This window comes from Benincasa hispida, chromosome 11 (assembly GCF_027475165.1).
Source record: "Benincasa hispida cultivar pf3 chromosome 11, pf3_genome.v1.1, whole genome shotgun sequence".
Classification (NCBI taxonomy): Eukaryota; Viridiplantae; Streptophyta; class Magnoliopsida; order Cucurbitales; family Cucurbitaceae; genus Benincasa; species Benincasa hispida.
The window spans coordinates 75550934-75568524 of NC_143488.1; the positions used below are offsets into that span (position 1 = coordinate 75550934).

The 17591-nt window shown below is 34.3% G+C and overlaps 1 protein-coding gene across 1 annotated transcript; it reads left to right on the forward strand.

Moving 5' to 3' along the window:
* The first annotated feature begins 7377 nt into the window (after window positions 1-7377).
* Window positions 7378-11900, forward strand: LOC120091568 (serine/arginine-rich SC35-like splicing factor SCL30A). Its single transcript, XM_039049664.2, has 6 exons — window positions 7378-7510; window positions 8251-8406; window positions 8629-8706; window positions 9363-9527; window positions 11292-11417; window positions 11528-11900. The coding sequence occupies exons 2-6, from the start codon at window positions 8261-8263 to the stop codon at window positions 11610-11612; spliced, it is 600 nt and encodes a 199-aa protein (XP_038905592.1). The 5' UTR covers window positions 7378-7510; window positions 8251-8260; the 3' UTR covers window positions 11613-11900.
* Window positions 11901-17591: the final 5691 nt, after the last annotated feature.

Here is a 17591-nt window from a genome sequence, read left to right on the forward strand (position 1 = left end):
TTCTGCCGTCCAGTTGCAGTCATCGGGAGTCGCCGTCAGTGGGAGCCACCGCACCAGACTGCGCCAATCAGACTTCTCCATGCAGAAACTAGCCGAACCCGCGAAGAAAGTCCAGTCGCGATTGGGTTCGGCTGCGAAGAGCAGATGAATCGTTCGGTCGTGATCGTGGTTAGCCGTGAAGAACAGACGAACCACGAATAGGAAAGTCGGTCCGATCTAGGCAGAATCGGCCACTTCAGCTGCGAAGAACAGGTAAATCGGTCCAATATGGGTAGAATCGACACCGATCTGGAGCAAATCGGGTCATTACATGCTGAACCTGAGCAGATCCTCGAAGACATAACCCGTCGACTTTCGCTCCAGATTTTCGCAGACTTCCGCTCCAGTGGGTTTTGCGCCGGTCAATACTTCCATGACAAGCCTTTCTATTCTGCAAGGAGTGATGTTAGGCAGAGAACGAGCCAGCTATCTCGAACAGCCCAGTCGATCGATGACCTCCTTCTAGTCGGCAGCATCCTTTCAGCCGATAGTGACGGTACTGTTCCCAGCCACTTGTTGTTCAACCCATTACCCTAGACGATGTGAGACAACGGTTGGCTTACCTGCAACATCAGATTTCTGATTTGGATACAATGTTCGATGCAAATCCCCATCTAGTTCAACCAGTTTATTCAGAAAATCCGGTAAGCTCGTTACATGTTTTGCCAAATGTTTCCTACTTATTTGGTTCGATGGGTAATTCTGCAGAATTTATTGTAGGGGAAAATTAAATGGCCAAAATTATTTCTCCTAGTCTTAATCAATTCGAATGGCCTTGAAGGGCATCATAAGTTTGGGTACTTGACAGGAAAAATTCCAAAGTCGGCTCCAGGTGATCCACAAGAACGAATCTGGAAAGAAGAAAACTCGTTGTTACATTCTATTTTGGTGAATAGTATGGAACCCCAAATAGTATGACTACTGCTATATGTTGCAACCACCAAGGATATTTAGGAGGCAGCGCAAGATCTATACTAAAAATGACATAATGCCTCTCGGCTATATACGTTCCACAAACAGGTCCATGAATACAAACAAGGGTCCATGGATGTTACTTCTTATTTTAACAAACTATTAATGTTGTGGCAAGAGATGAACCTATGTAGAGAGATTGTCTGGAACTGTGCATAAGATGGGTCTCAATACTTGAAGATTGATGAGGTAGACCGTGTTTAAGTGTTCTTGGCTGGATTAAACCCTAAATTTGATGGTGTCCGTAGTCGGATATTGGGCCAGCGCCTACTCCTTCACTCAGAGAAGTCTGCTTTGAAATACGGCTGGAAGAGGATCGATCGTGTGCCATGAATAATCCCATTTCTACTACTGATGCAGCCTCTTTCGTCGCAAAGTCGTCCAGTGCTGATGGTGATAAAAAAAAACCTCCACTTGTTTGTGAACATTGTAAGAAGCTTTGGTATACAAAGGACCAGTGTTGGAAATTGCACGAGAAGCCCCCAAACAGCAGGCGACGACAGTCCCATGACAAATCTAATATTACTCGTGCCCTGGTAAGTGACTCAGTAGATGAACAGACTCAGAAGCAATCTTCCGTTGATAGTAAGCACAACTTGAGTATGGTTGGGGTGAGTGTAATTGCACAGTCAGGTAATTTCCCTTCTTTTGGCCTGATTAGTATAAATGGTAAAAAACCATGGATTGTGGATTCAGGGGCCACATATCATCTTATGAGTTTCTCATAATTGTTTATGTCATATAACCCAAGTACTGGTAATGAGCGTATTCGCATTGTAGACGGGTCTTTTGTCCTTGTTGCGGGGAAAGGCAATATTTCTCCGTTTACGATCTAATTCTACGCGATACCTTACATATGCCTAAAATATCGTATAATTTATTATTTTTCAGTAAAATAACAAGAGATTTGAAGTGTAAGGCAATTTTCTCACCTGATTCTGTTTTGTTTCAGGATTTGAAATCGGGGATGACGATTGGCACTACCCGGCACGATAGGAACTATACTTCCTTTCTAACGAAACTTCCTCTAGAAATGATCATCAAACTAGGTTTATGTCTTTAAATTTCTCTGTGTCTGAACATGATGTTATGTTGTGGCATTTCTGTTTAGGACATCCGAATTTTCAATATATGAAGTATTTATTTCTGCATTTATTTCGTAATGTTAATACTTCTTCTTTAAATTGTGATGTGTATATTTGTGCCAAGCAACATCGTGCTTCTTTTTGGTCTCAGCCTTATAAACCCTCGAGTCAGTTTTCCCTTATTCACAGTGATGTATGAGGTCCCTCACCAGTTACTACTTCCATTGGAAAATGGCGGTTTGTCACATTTATAGATGATCACGTCCGCCTTACCTGGGTTTTCCTTCTTACTGACAAATCTAAAGTGTCTTCTGTTTTCCAACAATTTTATACAACTGTCAAAACTTAGTTTAAAACAAAGATTGGGATTTTACGAAGTGATAATGGGTGAGAATTTTTCAATGCCTACTTCAGGGATTTTCTTGTTTCTAATGATATTGTCCACCAGAGGTCGTGTACTTACACTCCGCAACAAAATGGAGTAGTTGAGCGTAAAAATCAGCATCTGGTTGAAGTAGCCCGATCCCTTATGTTATCTGCCACTCTTCCATCATCCCTTTGGGGAGATGCAGTTCTCACTGTTGCCCACCTCATTAATTAGATGCTCTCTCGTATTTTAAATCTTCATACTCCTTTAGAATTGTTTAAAGAGTCCTTTCCAATTACTCGATTGATCTCTGATGTTCCTCTTCGGGTTTTTGGTTGTGTTGCTTTTATTCACTCTCATGGTCCAAACCGCACAAACTTTACTCCTCGTGCTCAGAAGTGTGTCTTTGTTGGATATCCACTCTATCAACATAGATATAAGTGCTATCACCCGTCGTCTCGTAAGTACTATGTCTCCATGGATGTCACCTTTCTCAAAGATCAATCATTTTTCCCTATTAGTCATCTTCAAGAGGAGAACATAAATGAAGAGACTAACTGATCATCTTATGCTATTTCTTTAGAGTCAGCGTCTATTCAAACCTTGTCTAACTCTAGTTCTAAGCATGATGGTCTGGTTCTTTTTACCAATCAAGTTCCTTGGAAAACTTACTATAGGAAGAATCTCAAGAAGGAAGCAGTGTCACCTGTTGAACCAGAACTGCCGGCTCCAGTGCAGGAGTCAGACCCGCCATCAGGTCCAAGTACGTATATTCCTGAAATTAATGATGTTCATATATGTATGGAGACTGATGAAGACAGGTAAGACAGGGGAGAAGGAAGCAGTAATACTGAAAGAGTGACAGAAGGGGAAACTACAGAGAATGAAATGATTCTTGCTAATGATGATATGGAGGATACTACTGAAGCTTCTGATACACAAATAGTCGATCATGGTGAGGAGCCTGAAGAGGTGAAAGAACGTGATGCATCGTTTAATCTTCCTATAGCTCTGAGGAACAGCACTCGTTCATGTACTAAATACCCTATACATAGTTACATGACGTATAGTAATCTGGCATCCGAGTTCAAGGCATTCACTACTAGTTTGGACACTAAGGTTATTCCAAATGACATAAGTGTTGCAATAAAAAAACCAGAATGGCGGTCTGCTGTTATGGAAGAAATAAGAGCTCTCGAGAAGAATAGAACTTGGGAACCGGTGGCTTTGCCTGAAGGACATAAGACAGTTGGATGTAAATGAGTGTTTACATAAAACACAAGTCAGATGGGACAATTGACCGATACAAGGCTAGACTCGTTGCAAGAGGCTTTACTTAAACTTATGGAGTAGATTATTCTAAAACCTTTTCACATATGGCTAAACTTAACACTATCCGAGTGCTATTATCAGTCTCTGTGAATAAAGATTGGCCTCTACACCAATTTGATGTTAAAAAGGCTTTTTTGAATGGGGAACTTGATGAGGAAGTCTATATGAATCCCCTTCCTAGGTTCGAAAGTCAATTAAAAAACAAGGTGTGTAGATTGAGGAAGTCACTATACGGATTAAAACAGTCTCTAAGGGCCTGGTTTGACAGGTTCACAACTTTTATGAAAGTGTTAAGGGGCATTCTGATCACACTCTTTTTATAAAAAGATCGACATCAGGGAAGATAATTGTTCTTATTGTCTACGTTGATGTCATTGTTTTATCTGAGGATGATAATGCAGAGATCATAAGGCTCAATTCAGAGATGGCTCGAGAGTTTGAAATTAAAGATCTCGGGAAGCTAAGATACTTTATGGGAATGGAAGTGACTCGCTCAAAAGAAGGTATATCAGTCTCTCAACGAAAATATACTCTGGAATTGCTAAAAGAAATAGGTATGACTGGGTGTAAACTTGTTGACACACCAGTAGAATACAATGTGAAGCTCAGTGATAAGAATGATAGAGTTCCTGTTAATAAAGAAAGGTATCAACGGTTAGTCGGAAAGTTGATATACTTGTCTCACACAAGACCTAATATTTCTTATGCAGTAAGTATTGTGAGTTAGTTTATGCAAGCTCCTTGTGAGGATCATATGACAGCAGTTGAACATATCCTTCGATATCTGAAAGGAACTCCTGGTAAAGGCCAAATGTTCAGAAAAACCAATAAACGATCTATTGAAGCCTACATTGATTCTGACTGGGCAGGGCCTGTTGTTGATAGAAAATCAAAGTTTGGGTATTGTACGTTTGTCTGGGGTAATCTAGTCACCTGGAGAAGTAAGAAACAAGAAGTTGCTGCTAGAAGTAGTGCTAAGGCTGAGTATCGGGCCATGAGTCTAGGGATTTGTGAAGAAATTTGGTTGAAGAAAGTATTATCAAATCTCTAGCAAGATAATAAGCTTCCGATGAAATTGTTTTGTGATAATAAAGCTACCATCAGTATTGCAAATAACCCAGTTCAATACGACAGAACTAAACATGTAGAGATAGATAGATACTTCATTAAGGAAAGGTTGGACAGTGGAAACATATGCATCTCTTATATTCCTTCAAATCAACAAGTTGCTGATGTATTTACAAAAGGGTTACTGAGACAAAGCTTTGATTATTGTGTAAGCAAGTTGGGCCTCCTTGATATTTATGCTCCAACTTGAGGGGGAGTGTTGAAAATAGGGTTATTAACCTAGAGGCGTTTAATTGTGTAGATCCTTAGGATTTTCTACTGTCTATTTATACAGTGTATCTCTGTGTATTCAGTGTATCAGATTTAAAAGAATAAGAAAAAGTCTTTATATCGTGATTTTTCTCCCTGTACTAGGGTTTCCACGTAACCTTGTGTTATTCTCTTCCCTATTTTTATTTTTAACACTTTATCGTCATCAATCAACTTTTCTTTAACAGCGGATTGGAGAACAATTCTCTTATTCTTCTTTTCAATTTTCCCATTAAGAGACATTTCAAAAGTGAGTAAGGAGCCAAATAATTCATTTACTCTCAACTTTGCTATGTCTTGAGCTTCTTCAATGGCAGTGACTTTCATGTCAAATCTCTTGGGTAGAGATCTAAGCAACTTTCGGACAAGTTTTTCTTTTAAAATCTTCTCTCCTAGAGCAAACGACTCATTTGCAATATCTAGAAAATGTACATTGAATTCAACAATGGATTCTTTATTGTGCATTTTAATATGCTCAAACTTCGATGTCAACAACTGCAGCCTAGACATCTTTACTTTAGACGTTCACTTATGAGCAACAGACAAGATATCTCATGCCTCCTTAGCAGAAACACAAGTATTAATTAATCTGAATATGTTGCGATCAACACCATTGAATATGGCATTCAAGGCACGTGAATTCTAAAGAACCTTCATCTTCATCTCCAGACCAGTGAGCCTCTAACTTTAAGATTTCCTTTCCATCATCAGTTTTGATGGTAGGATGAGCCCATCCGAATACAATAGCTTTCCAAGTTTTGCTATCAATCAACTTTAAAAAGGAAGCCATTCGAGCTTAGTACGAATAGTTTGTTCAATCAAGAATGAGTGGACAAGTGGTAAAGCCTCCTTCCTTGATTTTGTTCATGATCGAAGCACCTAAGATAAAAGTGACCCCTTCTGATATCAACATAAAAATGATAGGATGACTCGCCACTCGATATGCGGATGTTAAACAGAAAGAATTGTCAACAATTGTAACAACAAAAATACCAACAACAGGTAAACAAGTAAAGGCACACAACATTTGGTAACCCAGTTCGATGATAAACACCCACGTCTGAGGGATAGAGTGCCCGAGAAAGATAGTCCACTAATTAAAGAGTTAAGCAGTTTGTAACGTAGTACTTATCTGTATACACCAACTATTACAGTGACTCACGTAGAGCTTAACTCACATGTCACCTAGGCTCCCCTTAGATGTGAGACTCCCTCTCAACTGAACTTAGGCTCTCCCTAAGTATGTTAATATTAGCGTCTGACACTTCAACACCTGACAGTGTGTGAGACTCCTCTCAAGACGATATATTTCTTCACGTCAGTGAACTCCCTTTATTGATGAATCTTAGAATCTCCCTAAGACGATGAATTCCTTCTCCAAAGCTAAGCTTAATATATTTCTTCACGTCAATGAATCCCTTCTCTAATAGTTGTGGCTTAGGCTCTCCCTAAGACCTTGAAAATATTCGATGTGTTGCACTCAACAAATGAAGAACTAACACAGCGAAATAGTGAGCAAACGAGCAAGAACACGATGTAGAATAGTTTCATCGAAGTACAAAAATCGTTTTGCTCAATTAAACAAATGCAACGGTCTACAAAACTCTTTTTAAAAAATAGAATCCAATAAAGAAAACAAGTCCTCATTTGGAATAAAAAGTCGTGCTTCAAAAAGGAACATATCGAACTAAATATCACAGCCAAATATTTTCAAATAAAGAAAATATTTTGCAGAAACATATTCTAATGTTACAACTAGATGTTAAGGCTTTATTTGAGACATCTGCACATTGCCTTAGACAAAATTATAAAGCCAACAAACCAAATCTTCAATAGAATTCAATGATAACATTATAATATTAAAGGATTAAATTGAAATTAAACTCAAAAGTTAGACTAAACATAACCTAAGGTAAACTAGACTCAAAAGGATGTGTAGGTATGTTTACTTTACTCCTCCTTTTATTATTATTATTTTTTTTTTGTATTTTTTGTATTTTTTTTGGTTAATAAACTGTAAGAATATTAGAAATTTAAAAATAGCAAAGTTGCAACTATATACTATTTTTACTAAAATAAAACTTCACGTTTATTTTATTCCGTTATTGTCGATAAAGCATAACCGTCGATCTCCATCTAACATGTGATCGTAAAACAGTCCCCACAAGAAACAATAGACCCGCGAAGTACAGAATCAAAGCCGAGGGAAGTTTCTCGAACATAAAATGGGCTTTCGAGCCTCGAGGTATAGAAGGCAAAAGAAGGAACACCGGAGAATTTTGCTCTTCCTGATTGAACGAAAACGCTCCGTTTGCTGTCTCAGTTCTCCGATTCTCAGGTTTTCTTCTTCTTCTATTCTTTTTCTATCCCGCAATATTATCTCTACGGGAAGTTGGATTTGATCGAGTTTTGATTCAAGAATTGCTGATGTTGTAATTTAAGTATGCGATTTTTTTTCTTATTTTCTCTCTTTTTGATGCCGAATTGTGTTTGATATCGATTTGATCACGTTCGAGATGTGAAAGAAGCTGCAATTATGGCCGATTTTTTCTATTTTTCATTATCGTACTATGATAATTGATCTTTTTTTGACATTCGTTTGTTTTGAGAAGAATTTCTGTGGGAGAATATTTAGTCATAGCGTTTGTTTCGCTGTGCATGGAAATATTTTGATTTATTAGAAATCGATCTCTTTTTTTCCGCAGAAGCATTGGCGCTGTTGATCGTAGGAAAAGTTAGTATTGCTTTTGATAAAATTTCTTAGGATGTTTTTGGTTGTTTGTGTGTGTGTGTGTATATATATATATATATAGTTGATACGTGTTTGCGTTCTAAATAAATAATTGTCTGTTACCGATGATGGTATGGAACGTTTGTCCTTGTTCAATTGATGGAAAAAGAAAAATATCTCTCTCTGATTATTTCTTTTGAGTCATGGTATGAATCTGTCGTATGGTGGTAGCTTGCTGATTGATGTCTTAGTGTTAGCGAATTTAGGTTTATCTGCATCTTAATGTTCTGCACATCTGTTTGTTGTTAAAATCGTGATTTGTTTTAATTTTCCTCTTCTTGTTATAGGAAATAGAAGATGAGAGGTAGAAGTTACAGTTACAGTCCATCACCACCAAGAAGTTATGGCAGGAGATATCGTAGTCCTAGTCCAAGGGGTCATGGAAGTCGTAGAAGGGATCTGCCAACGAGTCTTTTGGTTAGGAACTTAAGGCACGACTGCAGGTTTGTGACTGCGTTTTATAATTCATAGCTATTTCATTTGTCGGGTCTTTTATACGTGCAATCATTTGTCAGTTTGTTTCTCGTCACATTTATTACATGCATGCTAAGGAAAATGCTAGGGAATGCTGTATGTTGTTGACAATAAAAAGGGAAAAAGGAGATCGTCTTTGTGTTTGTTCTGTATTGAGTTGATAAACCTCTCCATTCGTACGTGTTTTGCAGGCCAGAGGACCTACGTGGATTATTTGGGCGGTTTGGTCCTCTTAAGGACATTTACTTGCCACGAGATTATTATTCTGGGTAGGCTACTTTTGAAGATTGTTCTTTTGATTTGTATGCATTTGGTGTGTATACATCTATGGATGTTTTTCTTGGATGTTAACTCATTTTGGTCCATAAATTTTGTGTGCATCTGATCTATGTTACATATTTATGAATATGTCTTTTGATGGTTACTTCTATTGATTGCTTAATGGTGTGGAATTGGTCCTCTGTTTTCAATTATTTGGTTTCCAATAACATACAATCTGTTTATGGAGTTTGGTTGTTTTTATTGGAAGTGTTGAAGACAACCAATGAAGTAATAAGAGTATCTTGTGGAAGACAAGAAGCAAGTAATTTGTTTATTGTGTTGAAGACATTCAAGTAAGTTCTGATGACTTAATGTGTACATGAAGATTCGGTGGAAGTTGGGTTAGAGTACATTGAGAAGAAGTTCAAGTCTTGAAGAATTTCATCTCAATTTTTTCTTTGCCACTCAGAAGGTTAGCATGGTGATGTTAATATTATCTTGTTAGAGCTCTATGTTGATGTTTCTGTCACTCGCAATTTATCTCTGGATGGATTAATGATCAATGATGCCACTGGTTTAAGTGACATTTTCTGAATTTTTTTGAATCAGTTGACATCCTTTGTTAAAAATTGTATTATGAACGGTATCACGATTGTGAGTGCAGAGAACCACGTGGTTTTGGATTTGTTCAATTCGTTGATGCTGCTGATGCTGCTGATGCCAAGTATGAATTGGATGGCCAAGTTCTCCTGGGTCGTGAAATAACTGTCGTGTTTGCTGAGGAGAACAGGAAGAGACCTGAAGAGATGAGAGCACGAGACTCATCGAGGTTGCTTTCTTGAATCTGTTCTTTTAACCAATTTTTATTGCGAAGCTAGACTCTTGATAGAAATTCTCTTAGTAGTGATGAAAATATGACTCTTGACTTTTAGAAATTCTCTTAGAAGCCTTCAATCGAGAGGCGACATAAAGGCATTGTCTGAGTGAAGCGAGGCACAATAAATAAATAATATATTTACAGATGATATAAATTTATATAAATATAGTCACACAAACTGTTAAATCCTTAAAGATTAATACTAAATAGTAAAAACATCTAAATGTCAATAACATCCGATAATGATGATGTCCTCAAGAATGAAGGAGGAACAAAAACTAACTTAGAAACTAAATAAAAAATAACCTAGATAATATAAAAAATAAAAACTAAAGTACTAACCTTAAAAAATCACCTAGATGCTACTGCCGAAGAATTAACATGTAAAAAGTTTGAATATAATGTTTCAAATAATATTATAATGCTGAAATTAGAAACTAAACTGGAGAAATATCTCATCCCACCCACTGTATCTGTATAAAATAATATATATAACATAATACTATAATATAATATTATATTTTAAGAACTTTCTCAAGAATTCACAATCACCCACTGACTTGCAATATATAATACTATAACATAATTTTATTATTTAGAAACTTAGAAATCAAAATCAAACCCACCTCAAGAAGAACCCAAAAACCCACACGAAGAACCCAAAGAAGTTCGTAGAAGAGAAGCATTGAAGAAGCAGAAGTCATGAAGGAGAAGAGAAGATCGGTTGACCCAGATGTTGAGGAAGAACAGATAGAAGAAGATGAATTGGTCTAAGTTAAAGCAACCACCAAAAGGTTTAATGTAGGCTTTCTTCATGGGCTTTGCCGATTAAGCTTCGTGGGTGTTGAGTATTTTTTTTTTAAAAATAAATAACAATGCTATATTCGCAAGGCGCTCACCTTTATATGGTGAAGGCAGCAAAAGGCACCCAAAGGTGCCACTGGGCGAGTGCCAAGAGGGCGCACTGAATCCAGATTGCCTCGCCTCTCGCCTTAGGCGAGCACCTGGGGTTGCCTCAAGAACACTGCTAGAAGCATCCTCAAACTTCTCCTATACTCTAAAGTTTCTTTAGAGACTGAGATACAAACCAGCATTGGTCCAGAGAGCTTTCTTGCCTTTGAATTTTTGACCAAAGAGAAATTCATCGTTAATGGCAAATCGTGGATGCTACTAGGGGTGAACTAGTGCATATTGGAAGGATAACAAAATCTTTTGCCCGCATTCTATATAGTTAACACATGGAAGAGATATTACTGCTCCACTAACAACAAATGGGTGATTAAGGTTGTGTCTGGATTTTCTTTTGTATACGATTGCATTACTTACCATGAAATACAAGACCAAATAAAAGGTAGGAATCTTAAGTTTCCATTTCTTGGAGGAAAAATCCAGACGGAGGTTTGATTTCATTAACAGAGAATCCAAACACTTGAGTAAACTGAATGTGGTCATTCGACACCCATCAGCCATCATCTTGTATCCAATTAGGGGAAAGGAAGTTGTATGTTTGATTCAAAATTGCCTCTGCTGCGGTACTCTATCCTTGGCCTGTTCTTTTCTGTTTCCTGCTTTGTTATGTGAAAGTTTCAGGCTGTTGAAATTGCTGCTCCCTTACAGTTTTCTTTTTTATCAATCTATGGTGCATCTTTTGAGAGATCCTTTATTAATTGTAAATATCAACACATTAGTATTGTTCTTACATAAAATTGTTATCAGGGGTCGGTCCTACAGTTACAGCCACAGGCACTCCCCATTGCGATATTCACAATCCCCGCACTACGATCGAAAATATTCACGTAGTCCAGAGTATTATTCCCCTGCTCGGTCCAGACAATACTCAAGGTGGGTGGTTATAATTTGCATTTTTTTCCCATTTATGATGATTGTTTTGATGAATTAGAGAGAGAGGGCGGAGGGGTGGTTTGTTCTAATCTCTCATTTGTGTGATGTAGGTCAATCTCGCCAAGGGGCCGGAGGTACAGGGAGCAATCCTACTCGAGGTCACCATATAATTCAAGGGGCCGCAGTTATAGCTGAAGCAGGAGTCGTAGCTATAGCCGAAGTTATTCTAGGTGAGTAAAAATACTTGAAGTTTTAAGAAGCCAGCCGAGTTTTCTGAAGACGCAGAAACTACGATGTTAGAGATATTTGGAATTTGGATTTCGGAGGCTTGTATATGAGTTAGAAAATACTTGGCTTAGAGCCAACTGATTTTATGCTCTTATTGAACAAATTTATGAACTTTGTGGTTGTTCTCTCCATGTAGTTAGAAACTTTGGATTTTTAGACTTCATCTAAAAGATACTCCAAACATTTCTATCCAAATGTCGTGTTACTCCTTGACTGGTCCTTAAATGTTATTTGAATCTCGAGTGAGGTTACTACTAAAACTATATTAGATATAATATACCAAAAATGGTTAATTATAAATCCAATCAAGTTGGCTGAAGGTTTCACAGTAATTTTCAGTGCACAACTTTTATTATTTTTTTTTTTGTTCAAAATCTTTGTTGGCAACATTTTTAGCAACTAGATGACATTAACGCGTATTGGATGGGTAAGGATTACATTACAACTTTATTTTTTCAAAAATATTTGAAATGCATTTTTTTCCTCAAAATGTTTGATTTTGATGGGTTGTTTGGGCAGATCAACGAAATATTAGCATATGAAAAATTGGTTAAGGGCCTGTTCGGTAGTTGAGTTTTCAGATTTATTGAATTTAGCAGACTTGTGTATTTTTGGATTTTGGGATCCAGATGTTTTGGAATCTCTTTTCGTATTTTATGATCCAAACAAAGTAGATTTAGAAAATAACTCTTTTGTGTTTTAGTGAATTTAGATTTTGGATTTAAAATTCTAACATGCAAAACTATATTGAAAAGGAAATTTTCAAAAATAGAAAAATAAGGAAAATTATTTATATAAAATAGAAGTTAATCTCATTTGATAGAGGTTGGTAGAGGTGGATATAATTCTATCATATTGATAAAAATTAATAATTGGTAGAGGTGGATATAATTCTATCATATTGATAAAAATTAATAATTAATAGAAATCTATCATTGATATTATGTGATAAACGGATAGAAGTCTAGTAGTGTCTACTAATATTTTCTTTTACTATTTTTATAATATTTTTTTATCTGTGAAAATTTTTCTATTAAAAATGATAAAGATAATAAAAATCGTATTAATTTATATATTATATATATTATATATTATATATTATATGATATTACAAACTAAAGATTTTTTTATATAAGAAACACGGTTGAGAAAACCCCTTCCCAAGGAACTAATGAAGTAGAGTCTTCCAAGTATTTGGTGATTATATAAAAATTTTAACATAAACAAATTCGGACATTAATTAGTATGATTTATATTCAATAATACCTACCAAATGCATGTAAATTTACACCCATTGAATCCATTCTTTCTACATTATGCATGCAAATTTACACCTATTGTGTTTCATAGGTATTTCTATGAGATTTTAAATAGACATTTAATATCTTTATTTGTTTAGTTTTATTTTTTAAAACTCATGAAATTATTATCCAATAAACTTTATAACCCATTTGACATGATTACTATCCATAATGGTGAGATTTTTATACCTCCTGGAGATGAAAAAAGCATGATTAATTAATAAATTAATAATTAGTCATTACTACTAATTTTAATTAATTATTAAATATAAATATATTATTTAGACTTCATAAATTTCAACTAATATGTTTACACATCTTAACTATTTAATATAAGTTTTTTTTTAATTAATTATTAATATATCAATTAATTTATATTTATTTGATTATTTTTATCAATTAAATAAAATAGTTCAATTAATATTTAATTAAAATATTCATTTATTAATATTTTAAGTGATTAAATAATTAATTAATATAAAAATGTATTAAATAATACTAAGTTTAATTATGTATGCATTACTTGTTCTCTAACATTTGATTAAATAATATTTAGTTTTGGTTTCTATATACAAAATTGATAAAACAAAGCAAACACATTCATTTAGCTTCCAAACACATAAATTAGTTATTCCAAATATTTAAAATCCAAACATTTAAATTTCAGATATTTAATATGTATACTCATGAAACGATATATGTGATCCAAATAACCTTTAAGAATAATTTAAAATAAAAATTAAAAATTAGTGATAATTATAATTTTGGGCTTAATATTAGAAAAAAATACAAATGTAAAATTATTTCTTCATTCGTAACAAGGAGTGTCATCACATCTAAAAGTTCTCGTTTGTTTATACTTTCCAACAAATTTTTTCTTTTGAAAAATAACAATGGCTTTAAAACTCCATTTATTTTGAAAGAGTTCCCGATCCCATAGGCCGTATTAGCAAATTTTCATTACGGCCACACTTTCACAATAATATATAACAATATAAATTTAAAATGGTATTTAAAACAAACTATTATAATTCTAATTGTGGTCTAAAAAGAAAGGTAAAAAAGAAAATTTACAAAGTAAGGAGAGTATTTAAATGTTGAAATAAACGAAAAAGAAAAAAAAGATACCTTGAATCAATCAATTTGACACAAAAGAAAAAGATTTATTTAGCAATGAACTTATTAAGGGAAAATTGCCTATACTATGGTATTATAGACAATTTTTTATACTATCTAATACCTTCACTTAATGTATGTCATATCTACACGTTTTTTAAAATAGGAGGGAATCTACTAACATTAGCGTGGGATAGATCTACAAATATTTATGACGATAAATTTATTGTGTGAATAAAGAAAATATGATACTTCCATAGTATTAGAAAAACTCTCAAGAACAAAATAATTTGTTTATTTATATAGAAAACAAATTAAATGAAAATTTTAAAAAATGAAATAAAGAGTCTTATCCGATATTAAAACGATTAGAAGATAAGTGGATGGCTAGTTGTCTTAGAGGAATAATAAAACTAACAAATAAATAATCATAAATGCATAAGTATAGAGAATGAAGATGAATTGAAAATGGTGGAGAATTATAAAGATGTAACCACCGAATAAATGAAAATGGAGAAAGAGAGGTTGAGAGATATTTTAGGGAAAAGTGGTGAGTGGAAATAAAAATATATTAAATGAAAACTAATTAATACAAAATGAATTAATGAAATAATAATGTAGTTAACGTGTGTGGGGGTGGTGGAGATGACTAATATATATGTATATTTTAAAAAAATAATAATAAGTAATTGAATTAGGGGACATATTTGGAATTATGAAATTAGTATTTGGACATATCGTCCAAAAATAGAAGTTAGGCACTTTCATAATGTATTTGGACATATCGTCCAAAAATAGAAGTTAGGCACTTTTTAGGATAATATATATTTACTTATAAATATTATTGTTTCAATTATTAGATATGATTATTTAAAGAGAAATTATTCAAAAGGGTAAAACTGTTGAAAATATTTATAAAATATAGCAAAATTTTAGAACTATCAATAATAAATATTGATAGACTTCTATTAAATATTACTGATTCATGCTGATAGAAGTCTATCAGTGTTTACCGGCGTCTATCATTGATAGTTCTAAAATTTTGTTATATTTTATAAATATTTTGATTATTTTTTTATATTTGATAACCACCCTATTTAAAATGGTGAATTATATTCTAATTGAACTATAATCATAGTTTCTTTAACCAATTCAATAATTTTGATCAATTTTCATGGTTTTTATAAACATTCCCAACATTCTCATGGAAATTTTCATAACAAATGTAAAATTGTAAAACATGCCGTAGTAATGGTAGTAATGAAATATTCACATAATTAGATTTTTAATCAATTTTAGGATTAAGTCTTGTTTTTTTTTTTGGTAGTTCTTGTAATTTAAAAATGTTAATTTTCAGTCTTTCTTAAATTATTCTTTAGAAACAAAATATCAATTAATATTTTTAAACTTTTTGAGTTATATAGGTAAATATTAAATCGTGTCTTTTAATCTCCTACCCCTTCAATTTTGTGTCAATAACAGAATCCAATATAGGTTGATTGTAATGATAAGGATTCTTAGTTAAATTATATATTGATGACTAATCAATAAGGTATTGGGAGAAACCTCTCACTTCTATCATAGAAATAAGCAGAAAAATAACAGAAAAATTAAAAGAAAGCAATCAAATTAGAAACACGAGAATTTACGTGGAAAATTCCAAACTTAGAAAAAAAACTACAACCCACCAGAAAGAAATCCACTATGTGAAAAATTGTTACAATCACATAGAACAATTCTCTTCTCCAATCCCAATTACAGGAGTATTATCTTTAAGCTTTTATATTACTCACGCTCTTTTCCCATTCTCAAACTAGAAAATACATAAAAGAAATTAACTAGAGTTAGCATACTCAAGTTAAAGTGTTTTTAATTGGGATGATTGAAAAATCAAAGGCATAAATAGTGCCTGGAGCCCATGGCTTTCCTAAATATTTTTAATATAAGACAAGCTCATGGCTTTTCTTAAATCTTTTTGATGTAGGACAACTGCGCTTCTAATATTTTACCAAAAAATCTAACAAATTTCAACTTGGCAAGATATTTGAACTTGGCAAATTTCAACTTGGCAAGATATTTGAAGAATCTACAAGTTTTACAACATTCATTGTCTTCACCGACAATCATAATTTTCATCTCATAGAATTATAACCTACTTCACTATAAAAAAATAGATCACTTTGAATACACCTAAGATTTTCCTTTTCTATCACATGTCATTAAACCTTAGTCATATTTATTGTGCAACTTCTACCTACTTGGCTCAACTGGAAGTCCTTCAACCATCGATACAACTTCCACCACACACCTTACATAACTACCAAGTCAATGCTCGTGTGCAAACTTGTGAAACCGCTAAAATCACATCCTCTATCATGGTAAAATAGGCATATCACTGAAGAATCTCATATCGTTGAGTTCCATGAGCGCATTCGGATCGCTCCGATCTCACCATGATCGAAATACATACAATATACATTCAACATACAGTTGTGCCAACAAATCTTAATTAACGGCATACTAGGAACAAAAAATTAACAAAGGGACAGAGTTCCATACCAGTTGAAGAAAATCTTCACACTCCGGAAATCCAACACAGCGGAAACCCTCCACGATCTACCAACGCCCAGTGGGAACGTTGACTACAACAGCACGATCAACGTGAACTCACAACCGCAACGGGGATGATACCACCACTAATGAGCCTCGGGTATTCTCGGAGTGAAAACCCAAAGGGTGGGCTTTGGTGAATTTGGTAGAGGAAGGAGGAACATGAATCGTGTAGGCGATAAGCAAGTGGGAGGGAAGAAAATGCTATCGCATAGCAGAAATGCTTATCGTTTAGGAGGAGCTACACGATCGTGTAGGATTTACTGAACGATCGTTTAGGAAAAGGTACACGATCGTTTAGTGAAACCGGCACACTATACGATCGTCTAGAGAAGCTATTCGATCGTGTAGGAAATAGCGTGCGATCGTTTAGCGTGAGATATACGATCATCTAGACGAAGAGCGACTATCGTATAGGTTCTCGAGCAATCATTTACTTTCACCAATGCGCACTCCGAAATCTTTTGGGTGAATGACGGACGATTGATTGAACGATTAAAAAATGAAAACATTTTTCATTTTAACTCATCGGTTACCATAACCGACGTTGCCCACTAACCCACGTCCGAACGTGAAATTAGGATTAATTATCATATAATTAATCAATTAATTAATTAATTAATATAATCATATTATATTTTTAACCTATAGTTTGATATCACATATCTATTATAGTATTTTCTCTTCTACTTAATATAAATCATATTCATATATTTAATTTCCTCCAAAATAATGTATCTCATACATTTGCCAATTATATCATATATAATTAACCAGTCCAATTATATCATATATAATCGAACTTCCTCTTGTCAATTTGAACATTTCAAATTAACCCAAATACTGGTTCTCGACTTTA

What these genes read in the sequence shown, in the direction of transcription:
- LOC120091568 (XM_039049664.2), top strand. Translation starts at nt 8,261, where the DNA reads ATGAGAGGTAGAAGTTACAGTTACAGTCCATCACCACCAAGAAGTTAT. An exon ending in CCACGAGATTATTATTCTGG is followed by an intron (nt 8,707 to 9,362) that starts GTAGGCTACTTT and finishes TTGTGAGTGCAG; the next exon opens with AGAACCACGTGGTTTTGGAT. An exon ending in AGAGCACGAGACTCATCGAG is followed by an intron (nt 9,528 to 11,291) that starts GTTGCTTTCTTG and finishes AATTGTTATCAG; the next exon opens with GGGTCGGTCCTACAGTTACA.